Consider the following 27,573-nt stretch of genomic DNA (forward strand, 5'->3'; position numbering starts at 1 on the left):
TACTCTTTTATCAGACTTTTCAAAGATTAAGTAATTGTTACTAGCCTTCAGTATGACCCTACATGATGTTAAATTAGGAATTTCAGATGAGTTCAATTGTACCTTATGCCCTATGTGACCCTTTTAAAGGGAATGACTCACGATTTTTCCCAAAATTTTGTTTTTCACTTTTAATGACCAGAGTCTACTTCTAATGTGTTCAAATAATTTCACATAAAAATTAAGGTTATACATTATCACAGAAGCTCATTTTAGAGAGTTCATTATTTGTTTTGTAAACAAAGATTGCGGTATGTTATTGTTTACGAAATTTTCAGAAGAAATGGATATCGATCTAAGTTTATCATATCTTTCACATTTCAAGCATTCTTCGGGTAAAATGTGTCATCTAAAAGTTAAAATTTGTGATTATGCAAAATTAAGATGCTTTATACTACAAAATTTATATTTCACTGGTTTGTTTGTTTACATAAAAAGACTCGAGTCTTTGTTTTCATAATACAGATTTAAGGCTAAAATATTGCTTTTATTCTTGCATTCAGTAGGTCAAAATATTGTCTGACAACATTAAATGAGTTATATTTTTAATGTTTCACATCAAAAATAAAAAATATTTTGTTCAAAAATCGTGAACCGGTCCCTTTAAGCGTTCTATATGTTTGATATTGTTGTTTTCTATCCGTCTATCAGCTTTGTCTTCTTGCATCACCTAATATTCAATTATAAGGAAGGTCTGAAAAGGGGCCCCACCCTTGGGAGGCCCCAGGTGGTATCCCTACAGCCCCAAACTAAGGGTGGGAAATAATATTCCTAGGGGTCCCCTTCCTTGCCTACATGCCTTGATACTCTTCTTGTGGACTCTTCAAAGATGAGGTTGTTATTAGCCATCGTCAAGACCCTACATGGTGTATTTTTATAATGCTGTGATTTTCGGTTGTTGACATGTATACAATGTACTTCTGTACATTTATGTAGTGGATAGTTTGAACCATCAATATTTGAACCATTCATATTGTAAAGTCACATGAGGGTGAAGCCACCTTGAATTATTACTGTCTTCAATTTAGTGATAGCGCCCATCAATTTAATTGTTGATATCATTATATTAATTCATTTGATTAGAGCAAGCAATTCATTTATTGCGTGCATGAATTCAGCTGAATAATCAATAACATCAACAATTCAGTTAATGCGCACAATCATTCAGAATTGAAGATGAACAGATGAAGATAATGAACAGTGATCAATCTCATAACTACTGTAAAGAAAACAAAATTTAAGAATAGGACAAACACGGACCCCTGGGCACACCAAATGTCGAATCGGGTGCCTAGGAGGAGCAAGCATCCTCTGTCGACCGGTCTCATCCGCCGTGACCCCTATGTCTTGATCAGGTAAACGGAGTAACCCGTAGTTAAAATCAATGTAAAGAACAGCCTGGTATGAAACACGTCAAACAGCATTTGATCCAACGAGAGGTTGTACTGGTAAATTAGATCGTTAGAGCGATTATAGAATTTACGAAATGCTGACTTTAAACGAGACGGTTGAAACCCCTGTAACATAAACTTATTTGTCAGTAGCCTGCTTTGATTTAAAAACTGATCATACGCAGAACATGTTCTTGCGTATCGAATCAGTTGAGATACATAGACATATCTGCAGGTGATCATGGAATAATGCTACATAAATATGGGAAGTTGACGATGGAGAAGCTGAAGTCATCCTGTTTATCATAAAGTTGAGTTGTTAGTTTGTCGTTTGACATCTATGTCCAATAAAATATCTAACTATAGAGCAGATGTGACAGACTCTGTGGTGTCTCACTGGGATATATCGAATCAACATGTGAATGAAAATGATTATTGTTAATAAATAAAACGTGGTGGTTGTACCTTGTAGACCGAAATGGAACGGAACCAGTTATGGGGTACCAATAGATGAATTTATGAAAGATAATAGGACTATAATTAGTTTATTATAACCCCTCTTTGCACTTAACGGATCGGTGAAGTACTAGTTGTATAGAGTTGTCGCGCTTTGCCAGGAAAATGTTTTGGTTCCGTTCCGTTCCGTGAAATACCAATATCCGTGTGGATATTAGTATTAAGTGGAACGGAACGAAACAAAGTGAAATTAAGACGAAGTTCTATCTATAAGTTACTCTTCTACTCTACGAATACCTAAACATGTACCCCCCTTTAAAAAATAACGAGATACCACCTGCTAACGGAACAGTAAAATAATCCAAGGATAAGAGCTTGAGCATGAACTGGAACATGATTGGAGTACAATGTAACCTATCCAATATTAACACAGATTAGTTTGGATAATATCAACAAGAAAGTGAACTTCTTGTTTCTCTTCCAACCCCGTTCTAAACAACAACAAAAATGTAGAATTTTTAAATAAACGTTTGGGTACCTTTTTTTTTTTTTTTAGAAAGGTTTAAAATTTAACATGATTCAATAATATTCTTGATACTAGTGGTATCAAGAAAATGCAATTAAAAAAATATGTTCAATGTAATATTGAATTAACGCAGGCAGTTTTACACTGACAATTAAGACGATCATTAACTGCAGGACGGAAAACTGTTGTTGACATTCTAACAATTTGGTTCTGGTCCACAACGTACCAATATCCGTGCGGATATTAGTATTTGCGAAACGGAACGATGTGAATAATTTGAATTATACGTCATACTTATTTGAAAGCCAAATAATTTCAAAGTCTTAATTTGCTTTTTAGATACAAGGTACCAGGGTATAGAATTCATATTCATTTAACTGGCGGCCGCCACTTACTTTATACATGGCGGCTGCCAATTTAAAAAACAATTTAATTCATATTGCTGAGGGATTATTTTTGGAAAGGTTTAGAATTTTACGTAAACACTTATCACCGTTTTTCAAAGTGTAGGGACAGTCGGGGGGGGGGGTTGCTTTCTACAATTGTTGACAAATAGAAAAAGAACCTAAACTTCGTACTCCTAAATTGGAGGGAGGGGGCTCTGTTCGTCCTTCAATTTATCAGTTTATTCATTATTACATTTTTACCATTCGTTACTTCCACCAAAAGAGTGGGGTGGGGGCCAATCCGCCAATCAATCTTATTTCACATGTGAAAATAACTTAGTTCGCATGTGAAAATAACAGAAATTGAACGCTGTTAAAAATGTGGAGGGTCGGCCCCGTGCCTATTACGTCGGTATATTAAAAGTACATTGTACACATGAAGATTTGCTCTTGCGTGAATCTGTCGACACTTGATGTCGTAAACATTTATATAACTCTGTAAATTAACAGCACAATCGAAAAACAATAATTTAATGCCCTTAATCGTATATCACATACATATTACTAAGTATTGGGGAGGGATTGCACCCCTTTCATTTTGAGAGAGATAGAGAGAAAGGAGTTGAATAACTGGCGACCGCCATATAAATCGTTTAAATTGAGTGGCGGCCGCCATATAAATTAAGTGGCGGCCGCCATTAATTTATGTGGCGGCCACCAGTTAATTTATATGGTGGCCGCCAGTCAAATTAACTGGCGGCCGCCACATAAATAAACTAGCGGCCGCCAGTTTAATTAACTGGCGACCGCCACATAAATGAACTGGCGGCCGCCAAATAATAAGTGGCGGCCGCCAGAGTTCAACAAATAACCTAAAAATGTCTCTATTGCCCAAACTTCGTACTCCTAAATTGGAGGTGGCTCCGTTCGTCATTCAATTCATCAGTTCATTCATTACCACAGCAATGCTCTTAATTGTATATCATAATTATATAAATGAGTAAGTATTGGAGAGGGAGTTTACAGGGATTGCACCCCTTTCACTTTGAGAGAAAGAGAGAGGAGTTGATTTGTAGCTTTGTAATAAGGTTTTTCATTGCGATCCGTCATATATAGGGACAGTCGGAGGAGAAATTGGATTCTACAATTGTTGACAAGCAAAAAAGGAATCTAAATTGTCTCTTTTGTCCAAACTTCGTACTCCTAAATTGTAGGGAGGAGGCTCCGTTCATCCTTCAATTGATCAGTTCATTCATTATTACATTTTTACCATTCATTACTACCATCAAAAGAGTGGGATGGGGGCCAATCCGCCAATTAATCTCATTTCACATGTGAAGATAATTTAGTTTGCATGTGAAAATAATAGAAATTGAACATTGTCAAAAAATGAAGGGTCAGCCCCGTGATTCTACGTATTTAACAGTACAATCGAAAAACAATAATTTAATGCTCTTAATTGTATACATAGGCCTATATCACATACATATTACTAAGCATTGGGGAGGGATTGCACCCCTTTCATTTTGAGAGAGAGATAGAGAAAGAGACGAATTGAATAACTGGTGACAGCCATATAAATGACTTAAATTGAGTGGCGTCCGGCATATAAATTAAGTGGCGGCCGCCAGATAATAAGTGGCGGCCGCCAGTTAATAAGTGGCGGTCGCCAAATAATAAGTGGCAGCCGCCAGTTAAATTAAGTGGCGGCCGCCACATAAATTAAGTGTCGGCCGCCAGATAATAAGTGGCGGCCGCCAGTTAATTTATATGGTGGCTGCCAGATAATAAGTGGCGGCCGCCAGTTAAATTAAGTGACGGCCGCCAGTTAAATAAATATTAATTCTATACCCTGGCACCTATCGGCTTCTGTATTTTCTGCTATTCCTTAGTATGCATTTAGATTTTATACAGTACATGTGTATCAGCAAACTTACACATAAACACTATATACTAAGTTTGGCCCCACCAGAACCCCTACCCCGGGGATCATGAAATTTACAATTTTGGTAAAAGCCTTCCTGTTTTAATGCATTTAGTTTCTCTTAAACATGCGAGGTTCTAGAGAAGATTTTTGAAAATTGGTCAATTTTGAGCAGTTTTTGCTATGCCTCTTTAAGTCCCAGGGGTGTAGGAATCCTGAAATTTACAATTTATGTCCCCCTTGTTCCAAAGATGCTTCATGCCAAATTTAAAAAAAAAAAAATTGGCCCCACCCTGATACAAAAAACCCTACCCCTGGATCATCAAATTTACAATTTTGGTAAAGGACTACCTGCTCTTTCTAAACAATTAGTATCAGTAGCACTAAAGATTGATTGATTGTATCTTGCTTAACGTCTCGCTCGAGAATTTTTCACTCATATGGAGATGTCACCAAGACAGGTGAAGGGCTTCAAATTTAGGCCTTTGCTCGGCGCTTACGGCCATTAAGCAGTAGGGTTCTTTACCTTCTGTGACACGGGACATCCGATTTTAAGGTCATCTCCAAGGACCCGTGACATTCACATCTGATGCCGAGCGTTTGGCGATGGAACTGTCACTACCCGTTTTAACGACTTTGGTCTGTCGCGGCCGGGATTCGAACCCCGGCCTACCACATGCGGGGCGAACGCTCTAACCTCTCGCCACCGCAGCACTAAAGAAGATGTTATTTAAGTGTTTTACATATAAACACTATATACCAAGTTTGGCCCCGCCCCGGGGTCAGAACCCGTACCCCGGGGATCATAAAATTGACAATTTTGGTAGAGGCTTCCCTGCTCTATGTCACCATGCATTTAATTTTTCTTACTCATGTGCGGTTCTTAAGAAGATTTTTGAAAAATTTTCAATTTTGGGCAGTTTTTGCCCCGCCCCTAAGGCCCCAGGAGTGCTGGAGTCCTGAAATTTACATTTTATGTCCCCCTTGTCCCAAAGATGTTTCATATCAAATTTGGAAAGAATTGGACAAGTAGTTATCAAGAAGAACTTAAAAATGTTCATTGTTAACGCACAACAACCAATTGCAATAGGTCACCTGGGTTTACTCAGGTGACCTAAAAAATCTATATACAAAATGAATTACACAGACTTGGATCTACTCTATGTCAGCAAGCTTTCATGTAAATTTGAACTTTTCTGGCCCAGTGGTTCTTGAAATAAAGATTTTAAAAGATTTCCCCTAAAACTTTCATTCCCTATTGTGGCCCCATCCTACCCCGGGTGACCGTGTTTTGAACAAACTTGAATCTGAACTCTGTCAGGAAGCTTTCATAAAAATTTCAGCTCTTCTGGCCCAGTGATTCTTGAGAAGAAGATTGTTAAAGATTTCCTCTATACATTGACATCTAAAACTTTGATCCCCTATTGTGGCCCAAACCTTACCCCAAGGGACCAAATTTCAACACTCTACATGCATCCATTACGGTAAAAAGTCCAGAAAACATTACCTTGGACAGACAGCCAGATGGACGGATAGAGCCATTTTAATAACTTCTTAATCTTTAAGACCATGACCTTGCCTAATGTACAAAATAGTTGACTGATTCAAATGTTTCATGGTACATTTAGATGTGAAATGGTAAATTTTTCTACCTGCAAAAGGACTTGCAAGCAAGAAATCCATGGACCAGTCAAAAACAATGTAAACACTAGAGCTTAAAAAATATATTTTTTAAAGACATACAAATATATATCATCATCAACATCAACCAGTTTTGATTATACAGGCCATGTATTAATCCTCGTGTCGAGCGTGTGGCCTGTCTGTCTGTTGAGAGCGAAGTCTTCCTATCCACGCCTGGCGATCTAGTGGGTTGGTAGAATCCATGTACAGGGGTACACGATCACGTTTATATATATATATATATCTGTGTGTGTGTGTGTGTGTGCGTGTGTGTGTATGTATGTATGTATCAATGAAACAAAGCCTTTTGGGAAATGATGTCACAGCAGGAGTGATGATCAACTTTCCAAATTTCATATATCAAGTGAAAAAACCACCTTGAACACCTTTGAAAAACAGATCAACAGGAAAACTATTTGTGGTAAGGCATTGCATATTTTTTATTGAATGTCATTTTTACATTAGTTTCAGATACCAGTCTCAGACACAAGGGTTGACCAAGAGTTGGCAGAGTTAGGTGTTTTGAATATGAACTACAATAAAGATTTTCTGTGCAAGCAAATTGTCAAAACATACTAATGTGTAATATGCAGTTTGCTCTAAAAGTTTGTTGAAGATTAAATGATTGCTAATAAAGGTTTTTGGTTATGGTGAATCAAAAGAAGATTTAAAAAGAAAATCCTTCCTACCGGTATTTTCATTACTTTTTTATTATCCCCCCTTGAAAAGGAGATTGGACTTTCATTTGAACAAATTTGAGAGCTCTTAACCCAAGGATAGGATTTGGTCCAATGGTTCTGGAGAAAATAAAATTGTGAAGAAAAATATGACAATACCAATGCTGCCAACAACAGACATAAGACAAAGCTCACTTGATTTCAGTTCAGGAATTAAACATGTTATCTTCATTTGGACATTATTAATTAACATATTTCTTTGGCAAAAGTAAGATAAGTATGAAAGTCTGGCTTTTCAATCACTGGAAAGCCAGAAACACCACATTTCAGTGATTTTGAATATATGTCCCATGTTGCCTCTGTGAGATCTTTAAAATGTGATCTATATTTATGCAGCAATGGAGGAAGCCCAGTACAGAACATCCGATAATGAAGAACCATCCAAAGTATGATCAGCGTTTCTGGATTCAAACACAGTTCAGAGGGGTCAAACAATTCAATTATGTTACTGCAGAGCAGCACGTCATATTCTGCATCATACACTAATATTTGAATCTCCTCTGGAGAAATCAGAATATTTGGAATGAGAAAATTTTTAAGATTAGGATGCTTCTGCTTTTGGAGTAGTGAAAAGACCATTGTTTGTGCTAATGTCTGATCTAGTGCACCACTTGTTGAATATTTCACTTCAGTAGCAGATTTTTCACCAGGCGATATATCAGTTTCCTCCAAATCACCTAAAATGATAAGAATAATAAGATTAACATGCTGCAATTATAATCTTTTGATTGTAAAGTCTACCAAATAATATGGCCACATTTGGTAATATAAGATGCTCCCAGGATCCGGAATTGCTCATCTGGCTGTAACAAATAAAAACAAGAGGCCCATGGGCCACATTGCTCACCTGAGTCACCTTGGCCCATATTTAAAGATTTTCCCCTATATGTTCGTATATAAACTTTGATCTCTATTGTGGCCCCAACCTATCCCCAGGGGCCATAATTTTTACAAACTTGAATCTGCACTATGTCAGGAAGCTTTCATGTAAATGTAAACTTCTATGACCCAATGTTTCTTAAGAAGAAGATTTTTAAAGATTTTCTCTATCTACTTGTATATAAAACTTTGATCCCATATTGTGGGCCCATCCTACCCCCAGTGGTCATGATTTGAACAAACTTGAATCTGTACTATGTAAGGAAGCTTTCATGTAAATTTCAGTTCTTATGGCCCAGTGGTTCTTGAGAAGATTTTCAAAGATTTTCCCTATATATTTGCATGTAAAACTTTGATTCCTACCCCCAGGGGTCATGATTTTAACAAACTTGAACCTGCACTATGCCAGGAAGCTTTCATGTAATTTTGTACTTTCCTAGCCCAGTGGTTCTTGAGAGGAAGATTTTAAAAGATTTTCTCTATATATTTGTATGTAAAATATGTAAAAATGATCTTTATATGTTAAACTTTGATCCCTTATTGTGGCCCCATCCTACCCCCGGGGGTCACAATTTGATCAACCTTGAATCTGCACTATGTCAAGAAGCTTTCATGTGGTTCTTCAGAAGATGATTTTCAAAGATTGTCTCTATATCTTTGAATGTAAAACTTTGATCCCCTATTATGGATTTATGGCCCCCGTCTTACCCTCCAGGGTCATGATTTGAACAAATTCAAATCTGACCTATGTCAGGAAGCTTTCATTTTTAAAGATTTTAAAGATTTTCCCCAATATATTTGTAGGTAAAACTTTGATCCCCTATTGTGGCCCAACCTTACCCCGGGGGCCATGATTTGAACAAACTTGATTCTGCACTATGTCAGGAAGCTTAAAGGTAAATGTCAGTTCTTCTGGCCCAGTGGTTCTTGAGAAGATTTTTAAATGACTCCACCCTATTTTTGTGATTATCTCCCCTTTGAAGTGGGCATGGCCCTTCATTTGAACAAACTTGAAAGCCCTTCACTCAAGGATGCTTCTTGCCAAGTTTGGTTGAAATTGGACAAGTGGTTCTGGAGAAGAAGTAGAAAATGTGAAAAGTCTACAGACGGACAGACAACATGTGATCAGAAAAACTCACTTGAGCTTTCAGCTCAGGTGAGCTAACAAGACTTAAATGCATCTGAAAGAGCCCATACTGATAAAAGATTTTTGAACATGCCCTAGACTTAGAACTATGAGTTGCAGAATTCACAAATTTGGTACATTCCTTTCTGCTTCTCCTAAATATGCATTTAATTTTTATACAGTATCAGCAAATATTAAAGAAGTCTTTCAAATGATAAATACAGTAATCACTATAATAATACAAGATTGCTACACGTAGCCATGTCCCCCACCGCCGCAAAAAAAGTTGAAGCACAAAAGTCCCATAACTCCTGTAAAATTTGTCGAATCAAAATGGCGGCGGAATACGATCAACTACATATGGTGACTAACAATCCTACAAAATTTGAATGAAATCCGGTAAGCGGTTTCGGAGGAGTTGCGTCCACAAAGTGTTTCTATAGTGTAGCATATACAAATTCAACAAAGTTTCATAACTTCTGTAAAAATTGTTGAATCAAAATGACGACGCAATATGATCAACTACATATGGTGACTAACAATCCTACAAAATTTGAATGAAATCCATAGAGCGGTTTCGGAGGAGTTGCGTCCACAAAGTGTTCCTATAGTGTACTATGTACAAATTCAACAAAGTCCAATAACTCCTATAAAATTTGTCGAATCAAAATGGTAGCATAATATGATCAACTACACATGGTGACTAACAATCCCACAAAATATGAACAAAATCCATTGAGCGGTTTCGGAGGAGTTGCGTCCACAAAGTGTTCCTATAGTGTAGCATGAACAAATTCAACAAAGTCCAATAACTCCTGTCAAAATTGTCGAATCAAAATTCCGGCATAATATGATCAACTACACATGGTGACTAACAATCCAACAAAATATGAATAAAATCCATTGAGCGGTTTCGGAGGAGTTGCGTCCACAAAGTGTTCCTATAGTGTAGCATGTACAAATTCAACAAAGTTCCATAACTCCTGTCAAAATTGTCGAATCAAAATGGCAACGAAATATGATCAACTACATTGTGACTAACAATCCTACTTAATATGAACAAAATTTTTTGAGCGGTTTCGGAGGAGTTGCGTCCACAAAGTGAAGTGGGACGGACGGACGCACAGACGCACGGACACTGGTATTTCTATGTCCCCTTCTGCGTTGCAGTGGAGGACAATAATTATAATAATAACCCTGATACCTAAACCCCTATCCTTGGGATCATCAAATTGACTCTTTTGGTAAAAGACTACCTGCTCTTTCTATATATCCATTAAGTTTCAATTTAGTATTAATAGCATTAAAGGAGATGTACGTAAACACTATAAATGCTATGAACCAAGTTTGGTCCTGCCCTGTATCTAAGCCATGAACAACTTCATATGACAAATGAAATACTGTTGAAATTAAAGTGTTTTTTTAATATATAAGGTATATGTTGAGTGACCTTCACCTTTACAAAATGACCTTAAGTAACTTTTGTCTAAAAGTCATTTGCCTGTTACTTATTTGTGTGATATATGATCAATAGCTGATGAAAAACTTTTGAAATAAGAAAAGTTTTTGTTATAAATAAGGTACATATGTTCTGATTGACCTTGACCTTTATAAACTGACTTTGAGATACTTTGGTCCAAAAGATCAATAACTGTTGAAATATTGTTGAAGTGAAGGTTGAACTTGAGTGACCTTTGTCTGAAATCTGTGTCTTTTGATTGACCTTGTTTGTTGTTTAATCGTGTTCTTCTGGAATATCATTATTTTTCGCTGTTTACCATATCCGAATCATCAATGGTACGGACTACCTAATATTGTTTTGAACTTAATCACTCCATATCATTATCTTCCCACCCTTTTATTCCATAATCACATTGTTTTGTAAGTTTTCCCTCTAAATTTATCTGATTTCTGTAATTTTCAATAATAATTCTATTTTCATCCCGACCTGACCATGGTACAAACTCTCTAAACCATAGTCAGTAAACATGCTTTACAACGAAACCACCACCATTTTTATCACTCAGTACAACAGTGTATCACTCTTGTCACCAATGTAGTTTATCGATACTTGTCGTTTTTGCGTGTTATTTGTTTATGTAATATATGTCTCTTGATAAAGACGCGGATCGCATCGAAAATTTTAGCTTTTTATAACCAACAGTGTCGTGGCCTTTTCAGTGCTTGTGTGTATAATATATATATATATATATATATATCTGTGTGTGTGTGTGTGTGTTCTGATTGACCTTGACCTTCCCAAAATGACCTTGGTCTAAAAGTCCCCTGTCCCAAGAAATATTTGTGATAAATTATGATCCATTTCTGATGAAAGGTTTATATTAAAATCTGTTGAAATAAGGAACTTTTATAAATATGTTCTGAATGATCTTGACCTTTATAAAATGACCTTGAAAGACCTTGGTCCACAAGCCCTTGTCTCAAGGAACATTTGTGATCAATTTCTGATGAAAGGTTTTGGTGATATGAGCTTGGAAGGACAGACAGACACAACAGTGACTATATTATCCGCTGAAAGCTTTCGGGGAGCATAAAAATTAAGTGAAATATGCATTTGTAATTCATATTACATATATATATTTTTTTTTATACAAGTAACTCAACCAAGGTGTGCTGCACCATATGCCATTGATTCAACAAAATCCCCCATGTATTAAAAATTTTCTTGGGGAAAACACTTTTGCAGAAGTTTTATCAAGGTCCCTTGAACTTCAAGTTATCAAGAGTCACCTGTATTTCAGTATAGTTTCAGTAAAGACAATGCATGACAGTAAGACTGCATGATTCAGGTCACCTAAGTTAAAAATCTTATAATCTTGACCACATGGTGTAATTGTCTTTTTGCTACCTTCTCTTTTTCTCTTTTTCCGTGGAGTTGAGGTTTCTGCTTCCTCTTCATCTTCATGCACATCTGGTTCACATTTATTGACAGTTTTCACAGCTATATCTGACAATGGTAGTCCATGATGAGATGAGAAAATGATGTCAATGTCTCCATGCCAAACAGCTCCATGACCTGAAGTAAAAATAAACAGGAGGCCCATGATGGTTTGCAATCTTTATTCCCATGAATTTTTTTTTACCCCATATGGTGGCCCCTATCTAGCCCCATAGGGTCACAACATAACCATAATACAATGTCACAAGATCAAAAATGTAAGGTCTTGCCATAAGGAATCTATACACAAAATATGAAAGCCTTTTATTTAAAAACAGTAGAGAGGATATTCACCCCCTTCCAGTTATAATGTCAACCCTGTTTATTGCCTGAAAATCCTAAAGAACAGATTTTCCCCTATGTTAACACCCCCATTATAATGCCAACTCACATATTGCCACATGACACTGATTTTCACAAACAAATGGTTGAATTTTATAGGGTTTTACCTCAATAATAACACCCACTGGTAATCTCACCTGTACTTTAAGAGTGGCGCAGTGAAGTGTGACAGGCTGGATAAAAGGTATTCAAGTGGTCAAATATCTCGGCTGAGATTCGGCTAAGCTGGATATTTGGACTGACACCTTCCAGTGAAGGTATCAGTCCAAATATTCAGCCCAGCCAAATCTCAAACGAGATTAGTGGTCAGGTTAATTACAAATAATGCTGAATAAAACTGAAGATTATCTAAATGTTTTATACAGAATGTAGCCCAAATAAATTACGCAACTGAATTTCCCTTGACTGCTCAGTGAATTGTCAGTAATGGTATACACATTGGTTCAATGCATATGAAATGAATACCATCATAATTTATTTACTTATTTTAAAGTTTCTACAGGTTACTGGTCATCACATCATATGTCTCTATGTCACATTTATACATCATCACGTACATCTGATCAATATTAGAAACATTAGACTTTTACTGACAGTGCAGTATTTACTATTCACAGAGTCTGTGACTTTGTTGAATAATTACCAGGCCTAGAGGTTATAAAACTTTTATCGTGCTCATACTCAAACCCAGCCATATTTATTTTGAGTACAACTCTAACCAAGCTCTGAAACATACTCGAAAAATCTTGAGCATGTACTCCATTTGAGTATGAGAATAAATTTTATAAAAGTTTCATAACCTTCACTTTTGAGTATGAGTACGATTTAGGGCATTGAGTTTGAGTATGAAATGAGCTCAAAAAAGTTATACATGTATAACCTCCAGGCCAGGGCAAATTTGCTGAGCCAGTGGTTACTGAAGGGTCCTTTTGTGTATTTGGTGCTGCCATTATCATAGCTGCAGAACTGTACCTCAGATCAGATCTCTCCCAATATTTTTTCAGAGAGCTACAGTTACCATTATCATTTACACTGAGACCATATGTGCATCCTATGGGATCATTTTCTCAATTCATCGGCATTTAATCTAAAATCTAACAACCTGATGTAAGAACTTTAAATTTATCTTGGTATTTTTTTCTGCGACATGGTGACCCATCACGTGTTTTTGGGAGTAAAAAGTAGTTTTTATGTCTAAATTACAATGAGATTTGCATTAATGGAAACTCTGGAAAATGACTTGGAGCATGAACACATATTTTAAAACAAGAGGCCCATGAGCCTGAGTCATCTTGGCCCCGCTGTTAGTCAGAGGAAGATTTTTCCACCTCTTTATTCCAATGTAGTTTTGACTCCATATTGTGGCCCCTACCTAGTCTCAAGGGGTTATAATTCTACCAGCTTGAATCCACACAACATTGGCATGCTTTAATGATGACTTTGTTATTATATAGAAGTACTCAGTATTTTTAAAACAATTCTAGTCGGTTGGGGTAGTATCATTGCTATATATATATATATATGTCTAAAGTCAAATTCAAAAATGCAGAGAGTGAGACATACGGACAAGAGTTACAAGACTTTATGTTCTGGCCACACTGCAATTTGTAGTTTAACACCTTTTATTTGTAATCGAACTGATGTTTAAATCTGAAATAACTCTCATTTTAAACATTTTTTTTATAACTGAAAAGCTCCCATTTACCATCACAGACTGCAGATACTTTATAATCATGTAATTAATCTTTCAGCTTCATGGTGTTGACCATAATTATATAAGAAAGCAGGGATTTATCAGCCTGTTTTAGGAGTTGACATTTTTGGGGAATTGGGAAAATTTAATCAACAATTTAATGAATTGGAAAAAATAAAAATATATATATATGTGACTCTCGATAACTCGAAGTTCAAAGGACCTTGATAAAACTTCGAATTATCAAGAGTTCAAGAGATCAAAGGTTGAGTCAAATCCGGAAATGAAAGCTAAGATCATAATTGGCTAAGATTCAATAGCAACCGGAGTGCATATGATCTACAAAATCCTAGCGATTATTTTTACACGTCCTTCATATTTTTAGGTCCTACCTACCTATCCTCTTCGTGCCCGGTGGCACATAAGGCTGATACCAGACCCCTCCATTTGTTTCTGTCCATAGCCATCTTTTCTACTTCCTTCCAGGTTTTTCCCATCTTCTTTATATCACTTTCTATAGTCCTTCTCCATGTCTCTCAAGGTCTTCCTCTGCTTCTCTTTCCTTCTGCTGGAGTCCATTTAAGTGCTGTTTTTGTAATGGATCCGTTTCCTTTTCTGATGACATGACCAAGCCATCTAAACTGTCTTTGTTTAATCATTGTGATTAGATCTTTCTGCCCTGTTCTTTTATACAGATCTTTGTTTGATATTTTCCTGGGCCAGTAAATCTTGCATATTTTCCTTAGACATTTTGTGTGGAATCCGGACAGCCTTTGATTATCTTTTTGCGTTAGTCTCCAACATTCTGCACCATATAGCAAGACTGATAGGACATTGCTCTGGTATAGTCTGATTTTGGTCTTTTCGCTAATGTTGCTAGTCCTCCATATTTTATTAAGTTGGTGAAAGGAAGCTTTTGCCTTTTGTAATCTGCTGGTGATGTCTTCTTCTGTTGTATTGTTTTTGCTAATTGTGCTTCCAAGGTACGTAAACTCATTTACTTCTTCCAAGTTCTCATTTTCTAATTTTATTTGTGGTGGTGCAGGAACAAACTGCATGGTCTTTGTTTTCTTCTTGTTTATTTTAAGGCCGATCTTGTTAGCATTCATATTCAGTTCGTTTGTTTTCTTTTGAAGATGGTCAACAGTAGATGATATTAATGCGATGTCGTCAGCAAAATCTATGTCTTCTAGTATAGATGTCAGTGTCCATCTTATTCCTCTGCATTTGTTCCCAACAGTTCTTCTCATAACCCAATCGATTGCAATTAAGAAAAGCATAGGTGACATAATGCATCCCTGGCGTACTCCACTTGTTATATTAAACCAGTTTGTCAGTGTGTTGTTATGTATGACACTGCATGAGAAGTTGTTGTAAAAACTTTTGATGATGTTAATGAATTTTTCTGGTAATCCATACGTTTTGAGTATCTTCCAAAGGCTCTCTCTGTGTATGCTGTCAAAAGCCTTTTCAAAGTCAATGAAATTTATGTGTATTTTGCTGTTCCACTCAATACACTGTTCTATGATATTTCTTAATGTAAATATATGGTCGATACAGTCTACACCTGGTCGAAATCCAGCCTGTTCTTTCCTGATGATATCAATTATGGCATCGCTGAGTCTCCTACAGATGATTTTGCAGAATATTTTGCTTGGCACAGACAACAGGGTAACACCACGCCAGTTTGTACATTCTGTTTTATCCCCTTTCTTTGGAAGCTTTACAATAAGACCCTTTAACCAGTCCGCAGGTAGTACTTCGTTGGCCCATATCTTATTAAAAAGTTCGTAAAGTTTATCAGCTATTGGTTTCGGATCTGCTTTTAGCATTTCTGCACTGATGTTGTCGATACCTGATGACTTGTTGTTCTTCAGACTTTTTATTGCTTTTAATATTTCATCTTTGGTTGGTGGTTCAAGATTTGCTTGGAATGTTTTGAATGTTTCTAATGTGTCACCAATAGCTTCGTCTATGTCTGGGAAGGCTGAGGGCATTGGTCTATTAAGAACTTCACTAAAGTGTTCTGCCCATCTCTCTAGTTGTTTTTCATCTAAGGTTATCTTACTTCCATTTTTATCTTTTGTGATGAGCTTACGCTGTTATATTTCCCAGATAATTCTCTTGTGATTTTGAAAATTTCTCCTTGTTGACCTTTTTTTGCTACCTCTTCTGCCTTGCTTGCTTTTGCTTCAAAGTATTCCCTTTTATCTTTCCTTAACTTTCTTTTGGTCTCTTTATTGCATTCAGAGTATTCTTTACTGTATTTAGCTGTTACTCGTTCTGATCTTGCATTATGCTTTTTCTGTTTAAGAAGTCTTCTCTTGTCAATATTTTTAGGTAGTTCAACACAGAACTTTATCTTGCATAGATCAAAAGATTTTTCAAAGTTCATGTATTCATTTGATCTTTTCTCATTTTAAGATAGAGATACATGTGCAGTTACAAGTCAGATTTCTGGTACATATAAATGAAGTTTTGCAGTCACTAACTACACAGAGTACAATCTGACACCACAATTTTCAGTCACATTACACAAAGCACACATTTTAAAAAATAACGATGTTTCCTTGCCATGTCTCTAAATCGTGTTTTAAAAATTATCATCTCGTTGTCCAAACAAGCCATAAAGAAGGTTATTGAGTCGAATTATATAACAAAAATAATGCAGAGAGGGAGGGTTAAATCGACTGATGAAACGATTTACTATCCACCCCACAAGGAGGCACAGACAATATGTCACTTAAATAAACACCTGATTAACACAGCCAAACTAGTCCCAGGCATTCTAGGAAAGGTGTAAGCAGAAATAATTACACGCTTGAGTGCAGGTGTGTAAATTCACTACCACCACTTTAAATGATCAAGAGTGAAATTAAAGCAATGAAACATGTTCTATAGGAACCAAATTTCACTTCAAGAGATCAAGAACTTCAAGAGATCAAAGTTTGAGCCATGGAGAGTGACCTGTGTATCGGGTTAAACAGGTGTGACAACATAAGTGATAATAACATGATATTACAGGTAATGGGGGTGATAGATCAGAATTCTTCTGTGAAATAAATCTTTAAATATACATCTTACAATAAAAACAAGCACTCTGAGAGTATTGCATAAGCAATACATGTCCCCTACCAGTGTCCCATTTACTGACGGATGTAATTCGAAAGAATGTACATTCAATGTTGTTTGACCTTGAACTGTGACCTAAAATATTGGTAACAAGACACCATGTTTACCAGTATCGAATTAGTTTGATGTTCCGTTGTTCGTACAGTTGACACAAGTTTTTTTTATCAAAGATGTCTTATTCAGAATTTATATTTTTAAATTCAATTCATAATCATGTAGCCTATATCCTAAATGTTATATATCTTAAAAATTTGGGTTTGAAAACTATAGTATGTGGAGAAAATAATTGTGCATATGTAACACAAAACATCACACCAATTTAACATTCATACATACATTTTGATATGCCGGTTCCAAGATACGAGTTATTTCCCTTTGGAGAACTCATTGTCTATAGTAAGGCATGAAACAACTTGTATACATGCAAGAGTAGCATAAATATTTATCCCCGTATCAGTGAATGTGCTCTGCAAGTTTCTCATACGTAATTTCATCACCTGAATTCGACTGATACACAAACTAAGTATTAAATTGATAAGTATTCAGGGAGTAATTAATCAATGCATGGAATTCTTATTACATCACATTATTTTGTTGCTAGTACATATCATATCCAGGATATTACCTGCACATATGATATTGTTTTTATGATTCCACTTTGGCAAAACATTTCTTTCTATGGTATTTTGTATTATCCTACATTTACATATTCAAAAAGAAGCCGCTTTTAATATATTCTACCATCTTTCTCACTGACTGTCGGTCCACTCTTTCCCATTTATGCATTCAAAGTTCCACTAAATGCACCTCTTACACAGAAGAGCTCTCATCTCGAAACTGGTGCATTACTTAAAGGGACTGATTCACGATTTTTCCCCAAAATTTGTTTTTCACTTTTAATAATCAAAATCTACTGTTTAATGTGTTTTAAAGGTTTCACAAAAACATTAAGGTTTTATATTATGACAAAAGCTCATTATAGAAAGTTTATTATTTGCTTTGTAAACAAAGATTGGGGTGTGTTATTGTTTACGAAGTTTTCAAAATAAATGGATATCGATCCAAGTTTGTTATATATATCACATTTCAAGTATTCTTTAGGTAAAATGTGTCATTTAAAAGTTAAAATTTGTCAACAAAATGAAAATGGTTTATATTACAAAATTTAACGTTTCACTGGTTTGTTTGTTTACATAAAAAGACTCGAGTCTTTCTTTACATAACACAGAATCAGAGCTAAAATATTGCTCTTATCCTTGCATTCACACGGTCCAAATTTTGGTTGTTAACATTAAATGAGCTATCAATTTTAATGTTCAACATTAAAAATGAAAAAAAAAAATTTTCAACAAACGTGAACTAGTCCCTTTAAAAGGACTTCTGCACCTACCGGGGTAATACTACTTACTATCAACTGTTCTAACGCTGATTTCAAATAACCGTAATTTCAGTCGGATTGCAGGAATGTTGTAAATCTAGTAATGCCACCTGCTGACTGATCAGACTTCCCTCACCGACTACAAAATAATTGCGTGATCAATTAACAGATTTGATATATATATTTTCATTGAATCAGATATGTTCCTTTTGCGATTAATGAGCTTGAAATGTTAAATTAATTAAGTGATAATTTACATAGTTAGCAACCAAGTTTCGTTTACTGTCTCTACTCAGATGTCATACTTTTTTACCTATCTATCGCGACATGATCCAGATCCCAATGAATGTAAAAACATAACAATGTAAAAATTCATTTCTTTCATAGCTGTTAATGAGACCTGATCTGTAGTTTGCCACTCTGAAACTATACTGCATGTTTCAAATGAATCCTTGCAAGTATAAGCCCAAAAAATCGCTAAAATGCATCAAAGATACGTATGGCCGAGTTGTATTTTGGAAAATTATGCACGCTTGCATTCACGAAGTAAAAACATGCACGTATTTAATATAATTTATAAGTATGAAGCTTTGAATGGCCGCAATAGGTATTTAGTGTGATAATGACCTTTGGCCTTTGGATTTCAAAAGCAACATGAATCTTGAATGTCATCAGGATTTGAAATCTGATAAACATGCACCAGCAAGTACTTGTATAAAAGTTAGAGGCAAGCTCAAATCTACAGTATATAGTGAAAAAAAGACCTTAACCTTTGACCTTAAAATAAATAGGAACCTTCCTCTTTTGAATGTGATCATGTTATGTAAGTTTCACAAAGATGCCCCTAGTAGTATGAAAATTAGAGATCGGACAAGCTAATTGTGGACGCTGCCCGCTCGACTGGACGCCCATCCTTCGTCAATTTAAAAGCCGAGATTTGCTACGCAACTTGGCTAAATAAGTCTGGAAAACCAATGGGTCAGACAGAATGACAGAGGGACAGAAGGAGAAAAAACCTGTAGTCCCCTTCAGTTTTACAAACCTGTCAGAGACTAATAATAATGATAATAGGAAACTACATTTTAATTATCCCATTGAATTTCCCCATTTCTGGTAGTTTCCGTTGTATCACCGTTTCAAGCCATGGTCCAGAGTCTGCATATAGCTCACCCCAGATGGGAGAGGATTGTACATAATGGCAATGGTATGCAATGATGCCATTGTATTGAATATAGATGTTAATGGCATACTGTCAACTCATGTTTATGACAAACAGGATAACTTCAGCTTCTCCATCATCAACTTCCCATATTTATGTAGCAATATTCCATTATCACCTGCATATGGTGTTTAAATCTCTCAACTGATTCAATACACAAGAGCAGTTTTGTGTATAACGAAAGGTGAAGATAACGAACAGTGATCAATCTCACAACTCCCACAAGGAATATAGAATAAAGAGTTTGGCCAACACAGACTCCTGGACATACCAGAGGTGAGATCAGGTGCCTAGGAGGAGTAAGCACCCCCTGTCGACCGGTCAAATCTGCCGTGAGTCCTATGTCTTGATCAGGTAAACAGAGTAATTTGTACTAAAAATCAGTGTGCCATGAAGGCCTAACAATCGGTATGAAACACGTCATCAGCATTTGACCCAATGATAGGTTAAATTGGCAAACTAGATCGTTATAACGACCATAGAATTTGCAAATACAAACAGTCGCTATCCAAATGTTGTCTGACATGTTTCATACAATTGTTAGACAGTTCCTTACATACCGACTTTGACTAAAATTGCTCTACTTACCTGATCAAGAACAAGAGGCCCATGGGCCACATCAGTCACCTCGGTCACCATGGCCCATATCTAAAGATTTTCCCTATATATTAGCATGTAAAACTTTGATCCCCTATTGTGGCCCCGTCATACCTCTGGGGGCCATGATTTTAACAAACTTGAATCTGCACTATGTCAGGAAGATTTCATGTAAAGCTCAGCTTTTCTGGCTCAGTGGTTCTTGAGAAGAAGATTTTTAAAGATTTTCCCTATATATTTGTATGTAAAACTTTTATCCCCTATTGTGGCCCCATCCAACCCCCAGGGGCCATGATTTTAACAAACTTGAATCTGCACTATGTCAGGAACGTTTCATGTAAATTTCAGCTTTTCTGGCTTAGTGGTTCTTGAGAAAAAGATTTTTAAATGACCCCACCCTATTTTTGCATTTTTTTTTATTATCTCCCCTATGAAGGGGCATGGCCCTTCATTTGAAAAAACTTGAAAGCTCTTCACCCAAGGATGCTTTTTGCCAAGTTTGGTTGAAATTGGCCCAGTAGTTTTGGAGAAAAAGAAGAAAATGTGAAAAGTTTACGCCGACAGACGACAGACAAATTTTGATCATAAAAACTTACTTGAGCCTTCGGCTAAGGTGAGCTAAAAAGTGCACACAACAGATCTGATTGGTCAACAGGGATTGCTTGCTCCTCCCCACCACCTGATTCCACCTCTGGTTTGCCCAGGGGTTCGTGTTAGCCCTACTCTTAATTTTGAATTCTTTATTAGACTTATGAGATGGATCAGTATTCGTTATTTTCACCTTATCACAATCCTAAGTAAAACTTTGATCTCCTATTACACTATCATATCAGTAAGCTTTCACATAAGTTTCATCTTTTCTGACCCACCATATTTTCACCAATTCTTATTCACCTCCTCTTGAAAGAGGGTAATGCTCTTCATTTAAATAAATTTAAATACCCTTTCCCCAAAGATGCTTTGTGGCAAGTTTGGTTGAAACTGGTCCAGTGGTTTTCAAGAAGTTGAAAATGTAAAACTATACAAATGGATCAACAGATAGCTCTGTAATAAAACTCAATTGAGTTTTCATCTTAGGTGAAATGAAACATGTACATACCAATGCCGGTACTTCCAAACTTTGGCTCTACTCCACATCCACATTTACATTTTCCTTTTTCTTTTACGATGTATGTACATCCTGGTGCAAGTCTTCCCAAGAGATGTTCAGCCAAAGCTATTGCTATGTCTGTCTCTGAAACTGGGTTCTTTGCAAACACTTTTTTGAGATTCTCTCCATAATGATCTGAAATTTGAACATGGAAAAAATTGTAAATATTTTGGTAAATCTGAATATTACTTAATTTTTTTGTCATGACATAAAATTGTTTAACGTAGTTCCACCATCCTGTGACGTCATAAGATTTTGCATAGCCAATGATTTATTAAGATTTATGCAAGACAGGAACATAAATTTTGTTGGGAGTCTTTTTCAATAGTTAATATAAAAAATCTTGTTAACCATAAAATTTTCAAAAGTCTAAGTTATATATCGATAATCAATTATATGTTTGAAAATATTGAATCCAAGGGCAATAACTCTGTTTTCATTGAATCCTTTAAAGTCCACAATGCGATAGATTTCCTTTTTTTCACAAACATTTTGTATATTTTTTTTAAGAAACAGTTTCATGAAATTGTTATGAATACTATTATATCGTTTTAACAAATATTTGTAAAATTTTGATAATGTTGTTTAAGGAAAATTGCAATTTTCTGACATTGATATATATGTGCTAAATGATAAAAATTCTATTAATACCGCAACATACTAATTTTATCATTTTTATTGTTACTAAGATGTATTATTTGAAGAATCAACAATCAAATATAAGATTGAACCTATAATTCTTATGCCTTTTTTCAATTGTTGCACGCATCAAATGAATTGATGATATCTTCAATTAATAAAGATATCTTCAATTATCTTAATTTCGTATTATTCTTTTTTCCATTCTTAACGTTTCCAATGCTAAACTAAGGTATTTCTAATAGTCAGCAAAAATTTGAACATCAGTTCTTGAATTACAAGTTTTAAAAGACACAGTACTCACAATTCTTTGTTATGTTAACAAGGCTCATGCCACGTTTTGTTTACGTCTAGATTGCTTAATAGAAAATATCATGTTTAAAACAAAATAAGATGTAACAAACACTAAAAACTGTTTAATTGTGTTCAGAATTAGCTTGTAATTTGAAAAATCTGCTTTAAACAAAACTTTTACAAGTATATTTAACCTAAGTAAACAAAAACATGAAACGAGTCTTGGTTTCCATATTAAGAATTGTGAGCTCTATATCTCTCTTGTAACTCGACAACTGTCAGACATTCAAAGTTTTGCTGACTATTAGAAATACCTTAGTTTAGCATTGCAAACATAAAAAATGGAAAAACAGAAATTGAACATTTTCAGCTCAAATCATGTCCATGCCCCTTTACTACCCGTATATAATTTGTCAAATCATATTATTTTTCATAGTTTATCATACTGACAAAAATTTGGTGGTCTAGATTTCACATCGAACAACATACTGATTAATACAGCACATATACCTTTATTACATTTTAACAAATGACCGTCCAGATCCGGGACACAAATTTCTGGGTTAACAATGCAAAATAATGTGAAAGGTCTCAATATACCTGACAAATTGATATCATGAAGCTTATGTGACAAGGGTTAAATGTAAATATGTTAAAAGAGTATTTTATAGAATTTAAATATATGTAGTTTCATTGTTGTTGATAACTGTATTAATATAGGGAGGTGACCATTCTACATTGATCAAGTGCCTTTTTATGGGATTCGAAACTGTGACTGTGAGATGTACGAGAGTTTCACTTCTAGGTGGGCAATTCTACTTTCACTTTAAATGGTAAGTTGAAAAGAGCATGCTGCATTTTTTATGAAAAATATCTTGAAAAGGAATCTAGAACCCTATTTCAAATTTGGCCTTCTTGGAAATGTTAGGATTTTTGCTTAAAGTTGAAATCTGTCATTATACTGTAAAAAAAAAAATGTTGGGGAATACAAGGGGTTGAAAATGGGTCAACACAATTTGCATCATTGTTGTTGATTTTTTACTTCCAGGATGGTAGGTGCTCGAGTGTATTTCAACCCATCTCCAGGCTAGCAGCAGATGTCATCATGGACCTTTAAAATCTTTTATATGTGTACTTTCAAGAAGCATATATACATTATTTTTGAAAATTGATTACCATTGTAATAAAATCTGAAAAAAAAAAAAAAAATGGGCCTCTGGACCAAGATGCACGAAGGTTAGTCAACTTTAACCGACAGTTGATTTGACATTGACTTGAACATTCATATAGCGTTAACTGTCAGTTAAAGTTAATTAACTTTCGTTCAACTGGCCCCAGATTAATTTTCCTTCATATCCTGGTAGTGTGAGACCTAAAAATAAATCCGTTTTCCAGAAAAATCATCTGGGCAGGCGAAGCGTCCGAATTAATGGCTTCCGGGATTATCGGGGCTCCACTGTATGTTTCCCACTCACCTAGATTTTTGAAGAAATCGTCGAGGAGCTGAACTGCAGTCTTTTCGTAAGACTTCATTGTTTCAAACTTTCTATGATAAGAATTTTCGAAAGCACTATTAAGCAATTTAACCCCATCCTTAAACAATGTATCGAAGCGGACACTCAATATTTTCTTAGGTTTATCATGTGATTCATCTTTAATAACCTTGAACATCAACTGGGCGTCCGAAAAATCAATACTATAATTTGCATTGCAATGTTCAATCTTAAGCATCGCAAATCTTAGAATGTCCTTTTCGACATTTTTCAACCCATCAAATATCGCTTCGGACACCGCCATTTTGTTCAACTATCGGTGTCCTCGGCTGTCTCTCTTGTAATTCGTAGAATTCACACAAGAAATTCCGAGTAATTTATTCATTAGTTGCTTCAATAGTTATTCGAGTTTCAAATTAATTAATACAAGTCTTATATGGTAGAATAATCACAGTATTAATCAAAAACCTCTACTCAGAATTATCGTTCCTTACACTTACATTTTTTTTTATTTCAACCAACAAAAAAACCAAAAAAATATTTTGAAATTCTTGAAATGTTCACATCAAGATGTTCTTCACTGAGGAACCTTGTTGGTTTTTAGCCGAGTTGCGTAGCAAATCTCGGCTTTTAAACTGGCGAAGGACGGGTGTCCAGGCGGGCGGGCGGCGTCCACAATTAGCTTGTCCGGTCTCTAACTTTCATACTTTTTAGTACATCTTTGTGAGACTTATATATATAACATGATCACATCCAAAAGAGGAAGGTTCCTATTCATTTTGAGGTCAAAAGGTCAAAGGTCAAGGTCTCTTTTTTCACTATATACTGTAGATTTGAGCCAAACTCCATACAGTGTCAATTCTCCGGGACTACTTTCCGAATAATGGAGTTGTAGCGTAACGAAATATACTGAGCTGACCCGGGGCTTGGATTTGAGCTTGCCTCTAACTTTTATGTACATGTACTTGTTGGTGCATGTTTATCAGACTTCAAATCCTGATATTCAAGATTCATGTTGCTTTTGAAATCCAAAGACCAAAGGTCAAGGACATTATCACACTAAATACCTATTGCGGCCATTCAAAGCTTTATACTTAAAAACTATATTAAATACGTGCATGTTTTTACTTCGTGAATGCAAGCGTGCATAATTTTCCAAAATACAACTTGGCCATACGTATCTTTGATGCGTTTTGAATAGCGATTTTTATTTTTTGTGATATTTAAAAACAGAAATAAATCCAAGCTGCCGTTAGCTTGGCCAGCCAGTATATTTACATTTACAGAGGAAATAAATTTAGGCATGAATATTCAAAATATTGGTGGATTGGCATTACAGGCTCGTAGGGCGCTCCCTGTTTTTCAAAGTAAGGGAGAGGAGAGCCTTATGAGAAGTTGACCTCACAGGTCAGTTGTCTATATATAATTCTTGACAAGCAAAAAAAAAAATATATAAAAATTTAAAACCTACATATTTAATAAACCTAAACTTCAAAATCCTGAAGGGGGTGCAAGCACACACACACACAAACTAAACGACGATTTTTATTCAAACTTCGCAATCTTAAATCGTAAAGGGTCGGAAGGAGTAGCAAGTCTTCGTCCTCCTTTACACGGGTTCAATTCAAATGCGGGTCAGCATGAACACGGGTTCAAGTCAAATGCTGTCTGACTAGTTACAGTACATACATTCTTTACATACTACTTTTGACTACGGATTACTCCGATTACCTTATCAAGATATGGGCTTACCGCGGGGTGCGACTGTCAGCGCTCGTTACCTTCACTTGTTCAAGCTTACATCCTAATTAACTCTCGATACTACTTTGGAAAAAGGGGGTATAACCCAATATATTTTACTAATTAGATGGATTTTGAATGTAAAAATAAAACGGGAAATGCACACTGTAAAATAAGAGACCAATGGGCCACATTGCTCACCTGAGTCATCTTTGCCCTGCCGTTGTTCAATGTCATAAGGTCAAACACCAAAGTGTAACAAGGTCTATATACAAAATATGAAAGCCCTGCCTTAAATAGTTCAGGAGATATTAAATAGGTCAAGGTTTTTTCAAAAGTAGGCCAAACTCCAAGGTCAAAAGATTAAATACCATTGTGTCACAAGGTCTTGCCAAAGAATCTATACACAAAATATGAAAACTCTGCCTAAATAGTTCCGGTTATATAACTTAGAATAGGTTATGTTTTCTATAAATTTAAAAAAAAAAAAAAAAAAGGTCAAACTCACAAGGTTCAAAGTCACAAGGTCAAAGATATGATATGAAACAAACGGTTTTGCCATAAGGAATTTATACAAGATATGAAAGATCAATCTTAAATAGTTCAAGATTGATTGATTGAATATTGTTTAACGTCCTGCTCGAGAATATTTTACTTATATGGAGACGTCACCACTGCCGGTGAAGGGCTGCTTTAGGCCCATGCTCGGCGCTTATGGCCATTGAGCAGGGAGGGTTCTTTATCGTGTCACATCTGCTGCGACACAGGACCTCGGTTTTTGCGGTCTCATCCGAAGAACTGCCCTATTTAGTCGCCTCTTACGACAAGCAGGGGGGTACTAACCTGGATCCCACGGGATAAAATAGTTCAGGACATATAGGTCAAAATTTTATTAAACGTAAGTCAAACTTAAAGATCAAGGTCATAAGATCACACACCTTTCACACCATGGAAGCACATGAAATGTCTTTCTGTAAAGAATGTATATACAAAATACAAAAGCCGTAGCTTAATTAGTTCAAGAGATAGTTTTAAAGATTTTTCCAAAATATACCAGCAAATAAAACTGTGATCCCCTATTGTGGCCCCATCCTAACCCCCGGGGACCATGATTTGAACAGAATCTACTCTAAATCCGGGAATTTTCAAGCAAAAATGTCAACTCTTCTAACCTAGTGGTTCTTGCAGACGATTTTTAAAGATTTCTTCTATATATTTGCATGTAAAACTTTGATTCCTTATTGTGACTCCATCGTACCTCCGGGGGCCATAATTTTAGTAAACTTGAATATGCACTTTGTCAGAAAGCTTTCATCTACAATTAGATTTTATGGCCAACTGGTTAATGACCCCATTCAATTTTGTATTTTCGTGATTACCTCCCCTTTGAAGGGGCCTGCCCCTTTTATTGAACAAATTTGGAATCCCTTTACCAAAGGATGCGTTGTGCCAAGTTTGGTTGATATTGGTTCAGCAGTTCTGGAGAGGAAGATGAAAATGTAAAAAAGTTTACTGACAGAGAGACGGAGAAACAGACGCTGGACAAAAAGTGATCAGAAAAACTCTCTTGAGCTTTCAGCTTTGGTGAAATAAAAAGGGAGACGCTCTATCATTCTACTTGCTTGTATTAGTAGTATAAATATATTTATAATCCATTTGCATCTGGACTGGCTGATCTGTTGCTTAGCTATCGATTTAAAGATCGAAAAATTTGTCAAACCATTATGGTATATTAAAACAATAAAATCTAATTTATTCATGACAATGGAAAATAAGTATTTTTGTTGATT

At 35.7% G+C, this 27,573-nt stretch overlaps 1 protein-coding gene across 2 annotated transcripts; it reads right to left on the reverse strand.

Annotated features, from left to right (window-relative positions):
* Window positions 1-6,820: 6,820 nt before the first annotated feature.
* LOC125652210 (uncharacterized) lies at window positions 6,821-24,426 on the reverse strand. 2 transcript variants are annotated; one of them, XM_048881236.2, is made up of 4 exons: window positions 24,026-24,426; window positions 21,567-21,752; window positions 12,017-12,184; window positions 6,821-7,819 (listed from the first exon to the last, which is right to left on the reverse strand). In XM_048881236.2, exons 1-4 carry the CDS (start codon window positions 24,345-24,347, stop codon window positions 7,329-7,331), a joined length of 1,167 nt encoding a protein of 388 aa, XP_048737193.2. In that variant the 5' UTR covers window positions 24,348-24,426; the 3' UTR covers window positions 6,821-7,328. The 2 variants fall into 2 exon arrangements, with proteins under 2 accessions (XP_048737193.2, XP_048737191.2); XM_048881234.2 differs by having other exon boundaries at window positions 11,963-12,184.
* Window positions 24,427-27,573: the final 3,147 nt, after the last annotated feature.

The sequence above is a fragment of the Ostrea edulis genome, chromosome 5, assembly GCF_947568905.1.
Source record: "Ostrea edulis chromosome 5, xbOstEdul1.1, whole genome shotgun sequence".
Lineage (NCBI taxonomy): Eukaryota > Metazoa > Mollusca > Bivalvia > Ostreida > Ostreidae > Ostrea > Ostrea edulis.